General features: G+C 39.6%; 1 protein-coding gene across 1 annotated transcript in view; it reads left to right on the top strand.

Moving 5' to 3' along the window:
• Positions 1-12,674, top strand: part of LOC101849000 — a 19,889-nt gene that overhangs the window by 4,692 nt on the left and 2,523 nt on the right. Inside the window, exons 2-4 of the mRNA XM_005108058.3 lie at positions 8,431-8,691; positions 9,719-10,041; positions 11,838-11,954. Coding sequence (XP_005108115.1) covers positions 8,508-8,691; positions 9,719-10,041; positions 11,838-11,954 — 624 coding nt within the window. The 5' untranslated portion in view covers positions 8,431-8,507. The remainder of the gene's footprint in view (positions 1-8,430; positions 8,692-9,718; positions 10,042-11,837; positions 11,955-12,674) is intronic.

The raw sequence follows: 12,674 nt of genomic DNA, 5'->3' as shown, positions 1-12,674 counted from the left end.
ACTCAACTTATCATGCTGGTGATTTGATTTGATGATTTGACCTAGTGATTTGAGGCTTGTGACTTGAACTTGGGGCTTGTGAGCACGAGCGGGTTTGCTACCGGGGTACAGCCCTAATTATAATCTATAATTATAGTATAGACCTACCAAAGATTGTTCGTATACAATATGGTTCAATCGGTTCAAAAAATGTCCGCCGTAAATATTTATAAAGAAATGCTACAATTCCAAACAGTTTTTCGCTACAGATATGACGTGTTGCCTATGAAGGGAGCTGCTCTTAAACGTAATGTGTTGTGTTCACTCGTGTGCTGTCTAGATCTAGATCTACGGAGGGTTATTGATAACGACACATAGAACTGGCTTCTGCGTTTGTCACTGCTGCGACCAATGTACTGACACTGGCAAGCCCCTTAATGTGTGTGATTCTATAATTTACATGTAATATCCTGTACTTTTTTTTTTTTATTACGCACATTTAGGGTTAAAACAGCAAATCTTCTTTGGACAGGCGGACACACGCCCTTATTTGTTAATGTTTGTTGTTGTTTATGGGCTGTTCTAATTTTGATTTCTTTCTGTTGTGAAACCTTTCTTTTTCACGTTTTTACACTCATCTAAAAATCTCTTCGACTAGCTCTTGAAAATTGAAATAGATATAGACCGAAAAATTTGCTCCTGTGTGTGTGTGTGTATGTATGTGCGTGTTTTAGTGTGTCTGTGTGTGGTAGTAAGTGGAGAGTGAAGAGTGTGTGTGTGTGTGTTTGGTTTTCAGGCTTTATTTCAGCCTTTATTCAATAACAGTTCAAAGTAGACAAAAATAGAAACACAGAATCCATTCACTCCAGGGCTCATGAGTCGTTCCTCTCTTTCAGTTTCACTCATTCATTCAATTCCTGTGTTCTCTCCTGCGGCTCATCCCCGTCCGCATGACTTTCATACCCCACCCCTTCCCTCCAGGCGCACACACTCGTTCCCTTGCACCCTGCAAACCATGGACAATAATATATAGGCACAACACTGCCTGAGCTGCATTCCTTTCGTTCATGAGCAGGGGGGGGTCGGTGTCGTCGTCTTGTAGTTGCTGTCGCCTGTGGATACACTCGCACATTCTTCCTTTCACCCTCTCTTTTACTCACACTGTCTCTCCATCCACAGTTCAGCTCGTCATACGTTTAAAAGTTGCCCACTGGTCATGTTTAGTTAGTGTGTGTACATGTGCAGATGGTGGTGGGTGTGTGGTGGGTGTTACTGAAGGTTGTCTGTAGGCGGGCTTGCCATGCGGTGTTCCTTCCCAGACCAGAGGCAGAATGAAAGTTGGTGCCGAACTCTCGCAATAAATAGGCAAAAAATCACGAGACCAGAAGCCGGAAACCGTTCGGAGAAATTAAGATCGGCACTATTTCTCCGAATGTTCGGAGAAATAGTCACTTTGTTTTTAAAAATGTTATTCGGACACAGGTCCGGAAAAGAGGAAGTGTCTTCGTTCTATAGATCTAACGTTCAGTGCTTCCAATTTTCCGCCATTTTTTAGTTTCCCCCACACCTTGTCTGCCGATCCGATGCCCGCCGCCTCATTGATACGCCCCCGCCCCCCAATGTTTCCCACTTTCTTTGTTGTAGAAAAAGGTAACATTGAAGATTAGCAAATCTCCTGGCATCTGCATATCATGAGCTGTGTAAAAAAAAAAAGACTGATTCGTTCAAATACACAAGCCTGTGTCATCTCGATTGTTTACCAAGAAAAAGTTGTGTTGCTGTGTAGAGCCGAGCATACGGCAACTTTTGATTCCATAGACCAACGCACAATTCATAACGTTGATCTACATCAAGACTAGCTTATTATTGTAATAATGATCAGTTGCCAGGAGGGACTGACGGGTATGCGACGTTCAACCCCCGGACCGATAGCGCCTTCCCCGACACGCACACACAGCCACACGTGTGCAGGCCGCCCATCCGACCCCGACACCCGCTAACGAGCCATCTTTAATTGCTTCTGATGACCTCTTGACAAATAAACATTTATTAGAAGCGCTCTAACTTTTCAGGCCGGCCTCAAATTCATCATAAGATAAAAACTGGGCTCCGGCACATTTTAACGCCATTTTGCCCGAAGTGATCCCGGTCTCTACCCATCCTGAGGCGAGTCACGAGTGAGGCAGGACAGGAAGCCGGAGTCACGAGTCACAGAAAGTCGGAAGTGATGTCATGCTGGACAAGAATCAGAGTCAGAATAACATTTTTTCATATTCGGACTCGAGTCCGAATAGTCACTTCGTATTCTAATTATATGATGACTAGACTGACCATTTTAAAAAAATAGGCCTACTGAATTGTAAATATATAAATTTTAGTGTGCAGTACCTAAAGTATTTGTATTTGAGACGAAACCAGGTGCCTTAATGACAGTGCCTGTATTTTACACCTCCTGTTTTTTAATGTTAATAGGGCCTAAGATAAGTACAGCTAGACTGGCAGTCTTGGCGCACTTAAGTACGGCTAGACTTCTTGTCTAGCCGTACTTAAGTACGAGCAGACAGCCAGGCTAGCCGTACTTAAGGACGGGTAGACTGTCAGGCTAGCCGTACTTAATACTGGTGGCTGAATTGTAAATGAAATTTTTAGTTTGCAATACCTAAAGTATTTGTATTTCAGACAAAACCAAAAGGTGCCTTACTGACTTGCATGTATTTGAACATGAATAATTACTAGATCTAGATCTAATCAGACCTGTGTACTTAACAGGCTTGAGTCGATAAGGCCAAACCTAGATCTAAGTACGGCTAGCCACTTCGTTCTATAAAAGTTTTGTAAGCACAAGAAATTAAGCACTTAGAATCTAGATATATAGATCTAGATCTAGATCTACAAGAAATTGGACTCAATGTCAATAGGACACTGAGCTGCAAATGTAGTAGAACTATTGACTATTGGATTGAGCTTGGAAACTGCCAGTGCTAATCGCGTGCTATGCAAAATCATCACTTTTAGAATCACAATCAGATGACGCAGCAGGCATCCCCCTTGCAAGGTCAAACAAGATGGCTATTTCTATAATATCGGCTAATGGCGTTTAGTTGTCATTCTCTAGCTATCCGCTTGTATTTCGACCTCAGCAGCCTTCAGGACTAGATCTTCACTGTCACTATTTGAAGTGACTATTATTCGGACTCGAGTCCGATAAGACAAAAATTGTATTGGACTCTGAATTGGGTACAGCATGACGTCTGTTCAGACTTCCAACCCTTGTTTCAAAATATTTCCAGCACTGAAGATAAAAAAATTTCTATTATAATTATGTGATAACAATCGAGACGTGAGCTTTAATATCCGGTTTTTACATCTAGATCTAAACTGGCCCTCCCTGCATCATTAGTAATAAATAGTATGAACAGAACAACCAAGTTGAGTTGACCTTGCCGGGAGGAAAGTTAATTATGTGGACCAAAGAGATTGCGCGTAGCGATCTCGCCCTCACGGTTTGCTGGGGGAAGAGGCCATGGCTGTCAGTGCAGTGTGATTTTTAAAAAGAAATATCACAGAAAAACTATAACACACAACAAAATGCAATTCAACGTGTGAGAAGACAAAAATAGTGGTGGAAGTAATGATGATGCTGTAGTGGTGGTGGAAAGGCCCTGAGTTGTCAGTTACCGTGTACATAGACACTGCCATTGGGCAATGAGAGTGCAGTCTTTTGACTCTTGACACAATTACACAGTCTCTAGTAGGTGATTCTAGTTCTAATTTTGGTTTCAGGTAAAATCCCCTGACGACATATAAAATGTAACCTCCTTACACTCGCGTAACTATAACTCATCAGAAGCGGAGTCTGAATAATTAAAACTTTTTTTTTTTCGGAGTTACTATTTCTCCAAACGCTCGGGAAAATAAACTTGACCCCTATTTCTCAGAACGGTTTCCGTTCTCGAGATTTTTTTTTTATATTGGGAGAATTCGGCGCGTTAGTTCTGCCACTCTGGAAGGACTTGGACGAAGCATTTTTTTTTTTTGCATTGAATTCAATTTCTATAGCTAGATATTTTTAGGTGTCTGAATATTCAGGTACTTCAATTGTGGTACGGCAAAGTTCTCAGACTATACTCCATTTGAAAATGGTACTGCGAGAAAACAAGACTACTCGACTTTGGCAGTAACTTATTTTGCATTTTAGTCACCCCTAAAGTCTAAAGCAAAAACTATGATTAAAAAAAACAGTCCGAATAGATAAAACCCATATTTAGACTCGAGTCCGAATCAGTAAAAAAAATATAATTGGACTGGAATCCGAATAGAGCTGGCTGTCACTACTGCTAGATCTAGATCTACTACTGAACATTGATTGTCAACAATACAAACAATGTTGTGTGACTCAAACTGATTGTGTGTGGAGTGTGATGCTCTCCTGAGCAGCAGTTGAGAGATCTATACTAGATTATTTTCTCATAATAGTCTCATGCTGTGAATGTACTATGGCATAGAGGCTTAGTTAGTAGAATCTAGAATTAGATCTAGTTTGGCTCAGGAGGTTACAATTGATGATGAATTTTATTTGTGGAAGGCTGGAAGGACTTCTGCAATGAGGGACCACCCCTACAAACACAATAAAGAAGGGACCTAATCCTAACCCTTGCCTCGTATTCTTTTACTTCCACTACAGTTGTCTCATGCTCAGGTTTTGTCAAACCTTTTTCTTGTTTTGTTTTTATATCCGTTTTACACAAACATTGACTTTATTTTCGTTACAAATTAAGTCTTAGAAATAATAATAATTAATTAATGATGGTTTCTATTGAACTACATAAAATCATCACACTATTCTTAATTGCCTAGAGTGATTTGAACACTTTGGACCAATCAGGGGCAGCCCTGTAAAGTGTCAAGTGGGCAACGTAATTTACTCATCTCTAGTGAATTTATGGTTCACAATTCAATACAAGTATTCCTAGTGAGCCTGATGGGTTACCGCTGATGTCTTACTACTGGGTACTTAACTTGGATTGTTCACATCACACAGGCAGAAGCAGAATGAAGAAGAAAAGTGAACTTGAGGCCATGAAGTAGGTTTGGTGCATGAAGGTTTTAGATTTTGTAGAGTATCTTAAATCTGAATTTTAACTTCCCGTCAGCCAAGATCTCATGATTTGCCTAAGATATACCTCATTTTCTTTGCTCCAGAGCACTGGGGTCTTAGGCGGAGACTACTGTATTTGGTATACATGATACATGTTTGTTTGCTACTTTTGGTTTGTAACATTGTCATAATGATACTTAATCTATTGGGGTTGTTTTATAGAGAAACTCCCATTTTTTTCCTCCGAACTCCGAATTTGGATGAGGATTTTGAGGAAAATTCCTAATTTTAGTCATGGAGTAGTTGGCAGGCCTGAACTAGAGGAAATAGGCCTCTATCATAAGATTGCCTGTCACCTTTATTTTTTGGACAGGTGGGAAAAGTTGTATCTCAGTGCTCTTGGAGAATAAACCCAGATTCCCACTTTAGACAGAATAGTTCTGTCAGTGCCACAGTAAGAAAGAAGGTCTCCATCGAAAGCTTCTGGAGTAGAGTGAATGTCGGGGGCTCAAGTGAACCACAATAAGTTATTTCTATAAAAGAACAAAAATAAGATTGATTTACTAAAATTTTCATTAAAGGGGACAAAACGAGTCCTGTATGCTTCTTCCATACAGCTGTTGCCACAGCTGTTGCCTGTGGTTAATTAAAGAAACTGAAAACTTGATATTGGGTTTGGTGATATGTATACAAGTGCGTTTACTTACTCATTGATTTAAAGTAGCCCAATTTGTTTCTTTGACTTCCTTTTCGAAATACAATTATTGTCTTAATAAAGCAGGGGGGTGATATATATTATGGTATAGTTAACTTGTGTGACAGTGTTGTGTTAAGTTTCTCTTCGGTTCCATGTGGAATTGTGAAAAGAATTTTTAGAACTACTGAATGCGCATCTATGTAAGTTTAAAATGGGGAGGGGGTTCCGGAAAGTTATCTTGTGGAAATTTGAATTTTCAGTGTTCTTTGTGATAGATAGTCATTTTTTTTAGCCTTAGTAATTTGAACTGAAACTTCTCATGATAGAGCTCAGTTTGTGGTGTTCAGAGGAGTGTGTGTTGTTATTTCAGTTGGTATCTCATTGGACTGAATTTTTAATATCCTCACTTCAAATCTGCCATTTAGGATGTTTTTGAACTTTCATAGCTTGCCAACCAGTACATGAAAAACATATAAACAGTAAGTTTTTGGGGTCTGAGTGTAAGTAAATTTTTGTGTCAGAAATGCATATTTTCTGTTTTCTAGTATTGCTCCTCATGGACTTTCCGACGCAGAAGAAAAGTCATTATCTTTCATGAAAAGGCTTTTCAAATAATAATAATGAGAATGAAACTAATCTAAGTCAGTTGGCGAGACCTTTACTGAACATTTCTGACTTTGTTGCAGGTGTGCTTTGAAGAGCTTGAATTTTTTAAATGCAGGAAATGTGTGAGAAGGGTTTGGACGGGACTTGCTTGTCCACTGCCAGCCATCTTAACCTGCTGCGTATGCAAAATCTCATTTTTTTGGGTTTTGAGAAGTTGTCAGCTATACACTTGGCTTGTAGGGAATTTTCAAGACTCGCTACTCATACATTTTATTTTTTTCTTGGTCCTGTTGGAGATGGCACAGATCCTGCCTAATTTAAATTTAGAACTTACTGTATTAACTTACTTACTCTCTCCCCATACCTTCAGGTACATTATAAGGCGGAGAGCACTCAACGCCAAGCATGTCTGTTCCGGGCCACTTTTTCTAATTTTGGCACATCTATACCCTGGACGATTGCCTCATCTCTTATTGTGCCTCTGTAGCTTCCAGCTGGTCTTCCCCACTTTCTCTTCCCAGTTGCGTTTCCAAAGCCATGTCTGATAACCATGTGTAAAAACTCTTACTAAAACTAAAACTGAAACGACAATCTCATCTTTGGCATTCTCAGAACATGTCCCAGATATTTCCATCTTCTCTTTTTTATTGTTGTGTTGATGTCTTCAATTCCAGCTTTCCTACACTTCATTATTTGTAATGACTTACTGTATTGGAAAGGACATTAAACTTGCGTTGGGGCTGCGTCCATTTCTTGGAAATAATTTATCTTCTTTGGGAACCTACAGTGTTTGGGAATTTTAAACGTGGATACATGTTAAATCATATGATTGTGTGTAAAGTGGGCAACTTTTGAAGTGATGCTATGGCAATTTATTCAATTTGGGTTGTGCACACCTTGCTTTGTGGAATAGTAAAATATAGCCATGGCTCACATGGATTGTGATTTTGAATCATAGGAATTACCACAGTGTCCTACCACTAGTTATGTGTCTACAGTGTAAGTGTGTGTTATGGGGGTGCGTGTGTATTTTAACATATAAAAGAAAATTTGACAGTATCAGGAATTAATTCTGTATTCAAAGATTGAGAAAAAATCTTGTTGCATCTCTTTTATTCAATGTAAATTAGACAGCTGTAATTCCCTCCTTTTTATGACCTTATGCAGTTGCAAGTGCCGTAAAAGCCTTACTAAAACTTTTTTAATTCCCTCTTGTTGCATCTCTTTTATTCAATGTAAATTAGACAGCTGTAATTCCCTCCTTCTTATGACCTTATGCAGTTGCAAGTGCCGTAAAAGCCTTACTAAAACTTTTTTAATTCCCTTCTTACAAACCTTCCCTACAATTTTCTACATGACCTCTTGTTTTTTTTTTAAACAATGCAGCATGTCTGTTTTGGGAGAAAAAGTAGAGGTGACCATCTAATCCTTCTTGTGATCTGTGTCATCATAATGGGGAGCTGGTATTTACAGAGTGGAAATAATATAATCCATTTGTTTATTTTTTTTTGACAGTTTGAAGTTTCCAAACATTAATATATCATCGCCGCAGAACTATTTTGTCCAAAGTGCTTTACTTAAGTACACTTTTGACAAAATAGTTCTGATGCCACGATATACATGTTAGTAACCTCCTCTTTGGCATTCAATTCTGTCAGCCTTCTAAGACTGTCATGACGATAACTTGTGGGTTTTTTTATGTAACATGTCATGGTGCCTTATCACTATCATAGGTTAGCATTATGTTTGTTGACTGAATATTAATTACTTAGAGTCAGATAGCCTGTCAATGCCATTGCAGTTATGTTGTATCAGTTTGGAAACCAAAAGAAAAAGCAAAGGACTTGGACTAGGTCAGCAAGGTCAGTAAAGTCTGCTACAGCTGTTCCAAAAGATTTTTGTGTGGACTGTCACAGTGGGTGGGCCAATGGTTGGAGCATGATTCTGGTAGATTTGGGGGTTTTGTTTGGAGTCTTTTTCGTTTTTTTTAATAACTCAATATTTTTCTCCGACTAACACTAACAGTCTTCAACTGTTTTCCCGCCAACAGATAGTCCAAAGTCGTAGATGTTGATTCCGCTCAGGCTCTCCCGTCGCTGCTGCTACTGCTAGCTTCCCCTCAGCCAGATGAACGGGCGCTCAGCACTCGACCGGATGAAGACCAAGAACTTTTCTATGATCCTGGTCTTGATCATAGTGTCCAGCGTCTCAGTATGGTTTCTCTCCTATCCCTCCTCTCCCAGCATACAGGGCATCGTCTCCAAGACACAGTCAGGCCTCCGGAGGCTGCCAGCTAACATGAAGGTGGAAGGCAAGTCCTCTAGTCATTGTATATATCTGTTGTCCGTTATGAACCCAGTTGACATGAGGGCATATCTTTCCCTGTCTGTGCACACAATACATGCCTCTGTGTGTGTAGCTAGCAGTCAATGCCCAGCCCAGTAGCTCAGTAAGTGTATGCGTTCAACGCCCCCTTCAGTACTGTTAGGTTATAGAGTCAGGATCTCTGAATTTCTCATCCATCTCTGATAAGACCGAAACTAATAGCGTTGAGAGCCTTGAAAACTCCATAAAACAACCCGAATTCAAGAATGATTAGTTGCAGATTTGAACCAGGGCCATGCACTCCATGGACCAGCGTGATACTGAGTTAACAGAAGGCAAAACTTCCACAATTTCATTACAGGAGCTCAGGTGTTGACTCAGCTCAGGGAGAAAGGTTCAAAGGGTTATTTTTATGAATTGCCATTGCCATAAAAGAAGTCCATTGAAAGAAGCCATGAATACAAAAGAGAGACAATATTTATTGGCCCTCTAGCGGAAGTTCGAGTTACTTTGACGTGGTATGCATAAATCAAAATTCGTAGATTCTATTCAAGTAGACTCAAGAAGACACAGTGGGCTTTCTGTGGTTGGGAGTTCGCTATCGTCATCTCCTTGTGCATTCAGAGTGACATCTGTTGTCTGGTGGCTTGAGGGTTCCACTGCTTGGTCCAATTTTTTATATTTCCCTCTGTTCTGTCTGCCTATCTGTCTTGCTTTGTCCCTCCGCTATATAACTGTTGTCATGTCCGTACTAAAGTCTTAAAAAGACCTGTTTTGTACACTTGCTTCTCCTCTGTACTGACATCTGTGTTGTAGTGGTTAGGCTCTTCACCATTGCACACAGAAGACCTGAGTATGATTCCTAAGTAGGAGAAATTTTTATCAATTGTCTCGTCCTTTCTGCTGGAAATTTATTCTTCTCAGACTGGGTTGCCCAGCCTCCGAAATAGTATGAATTGGGCATAAAAGACTTACATTTCAAATTGTTGAAAGTTCTTTCTGTAATTTTTCAGACAAAGGGCTCACGGTGGATCCAATGTACCTACAGCGACTCGGACTTGCTCCCTCGTCGAGCATTGGGCGTCTCAGCGGAGCTCTCTTGCCAGGCAAATCTTCGTCGTCAGGTCTTCCGGCAGCTCCCAGCGGCCTTGACTCTTCAGCTGACCAGGTGCTCCCATCCCCGAAGATGACCTCCGGCCTGCCTGTGATCGCCAGTGGGGCTCGACCCGATCACTTTGAGGAAGCAGCGGTGTTGATGCGGTCGGTGTACAACTTGCTGCCCAACTATAAGCTGGTGGTGTACGACCTTGATCTCTCCTCCTCCGAGCTTGTCTTGGTAAGATGTGCTTCTTTTTGCTCAAACTCACCCCCTAACGAAAGAAGTCTGCTCTTTCCTCACTCAGGCAGCGCCGTGAATGGCTAGTGGGAAGCTAAGTCTTAAATACAGTCGAAATTGTCCAAGGTGGACACCCACTGGCAAGGTCGGAGAAAATGGCTGTCTTAGACAGGTGGGGCATCTTACACAGTGTCAGTATAATGTTAAAAAATCATTGGGGGGCGGGGGAGTAGCCGTTTGCACAGGTGTCCAGGAAAGCAGGTTCCACTGTAAAAGCAAATAAAAACCTCTTATCCAAGTTGTATTGGTTACAGGGTATTGTAATGAAATGCTGCTAGCTCTGTCCCTGAACATAACTGATAGGGTCAAGTGAAATGAAAAACTGGATACGTCCATTTTTAGAAAGTATCGGGGGTACTGGCCCTTAACTCTTAGCACCCGAAATTTTTTCCCACTGACCCTCCCAAAAAGTCTGAATTAATTTTCTCAGGAGCGAAAATTACATTAGGGTACCTTATTCAAATTGATTTTGCTGTCATATTTTTTCAATGAAAGTATATTTATCTGATACTACTGGAAAGGTAATTGATGGGTTGCATGGTTCATTGTGTTATAATCATGTAAGAGCAATTACGCAATAAAGGAGAATAATAATACCTGAAAAACAATGAAATTGGCTGGTCTGATGAGGTTTTTTCCAGCTTGCTATTACCATTACCCATGAAATACAGACTGATGTTCAACAGAAATGTTTATTAAATCACCTTTCTTTTAATACCACACATGTAGGTATTCTAGAACAGATCTTGTTCAATGATTTGGAGAAATTGAAATAATGCTCGAGCTGCTACTGTCAGCCACAACCCAGTATCCACTGATAGTAGAACTAGACCTGCAATCAGCTCTTAATTCTATCCCTGAAATAAATCTAGTACTAGAGTCTAGCAGTTGTACCAGCTTTGTTGACATTGCCAGTACTAGAGTATAGACTTTGTGGGCAGGTTATATCTAATGCATGATTCACGTATAACCCCTGATAGAGTACGGAGCTCACTCAATGTGTGGTCAAAGTTTCATCCCTGTTGTCAGTATCCTCACTGCTAATCTGACCAGTTGGAAATTAGTATTGAAGTTTAAGTCTGTGTGGCTGACAATGTAATCATAATAAAAAAGCTTATATCAGTCACATCGACCAGCGAAAAGCTTTACGGCGCTTTCGTTTTGTTTGAACCGTTGCCTTAAGCCATAGTTGCTATTGCAAACAAATGGGTTTGCTTTGTTTTGATCGACACTGCAGACTAAAGAAGGAACTACGCAAAATTCACTTTAAAAAGCTGACTAATAAGTAAACTAACTGTGCAGGTTCCGGTCTTGACAGAAATACATTCGCGATTAGCAAAATGTCGCTGAAACTAGCTGTAGGAACTGTTTGATAAAACCATACGAGAAACGACGACTGAGTCATTCTTTCACGGAAACTGCTTTCGTGCGTAGTCACTCCGGGCGGAAAGAGTTAACTTGTAACAGTACCTGTAAAAAATGCCTATGAAATCAATCCATCAAGTGAAAAGCATGCTATTCACAAAGTGAATTTTTATAAAACGCAAACCTCTTAGTTAAAAACAAACCAAGTCCATAATTATTTTTTGTTAAGTGAAAAATAGGTTTTTATCATAATAGGAATTTAAAACAAGCCAAGTCCATCATTACAAAGTGAAAAATAGTATACGTGGTAGGATTAATGTGACTTGGACTGTTTTTCACTTGACCCTGTGAACTATGTTTCTCTACCTTAGCTGAAGAAATACTGCAACACCACGTGGAACTGCGAGATCAGGAAGCTGTTGTTTGAGAAATACCCGTCACACCTCAAGTACTTGGACATTCGTAGCTACCGACCCGTGTGCATTCAGGTGAGGTGTTGTTCTTAACTCATTCGTGCAGACAATTGCCATGCAGTGTGGCACACGGTGCTGGGAGTCACTATACAATGACTAATTACTCATGGGTATTGTTTAGAGTCAGGATGGGAGAGAAATGCCATTGTAATTAATGTGCTCATACAGGGTTGGGTTGATTTAAATCAAGCTGATTTAAATCAGTTGATTTTTTAAATATAAGTCAACTTGATTTTTTAAATAAAAATCAGTGAATTAAATCACTTTTTTTTAAAATTATTTTTATTCGGTTTTTCACTATTCAACATTCAGAATTCCTTTCCTTGGTTTCATAAAACAGATATATAAGGTTTAGTAGACTAATATATTCATGCTTAAAAGTCTGCTTTCCCCCCTTTCACTGTAAAATAAAACAGTATTCAATTTACTTTTTTTTTTCCATAATTGAAATCAGAGCTAGGTTGATGTAAATCAGTAGATTTTTTTAATTTTAATCAACTTGATTCTAAAAAAAAAATCAGTATTTAAATCACTTTTCAAAAAAATGTATTCAGTTTTTACATATTTAAACATTCAGAATTCCTTTCCTTGGTTTTATTAAACAATATAAGGTTTAGTAGACTAATATAATCATGCTTAAAAGTCTGCTTTCCCCCCTGTCACTGTAAAATAAAACAGTTCTCAATTTACTTTTTTTTCATAATTGAAAACCAGGATTGGGTTGATTTAAATCAG

This window comes from Aplysia californica, unplaced genomic scaffold (assembly GCF_000002075.1).
Source record: "Aplysia californica isolate F4 #8 unplaced genomic scaffold, AplCal3.0 scaffold00656, whole genome shotgun sequence".
In the NCBI taxonomy this organism is placed as follows: Eukaryota; Metazoa; Mollusca; class Gastropoda; order Aplysiida; family Aplysiidae; genus Aplysia; species Aplysia californica.
This window is presented reverse-complemented; position numbering and strand designations above follow the sequence as displayed.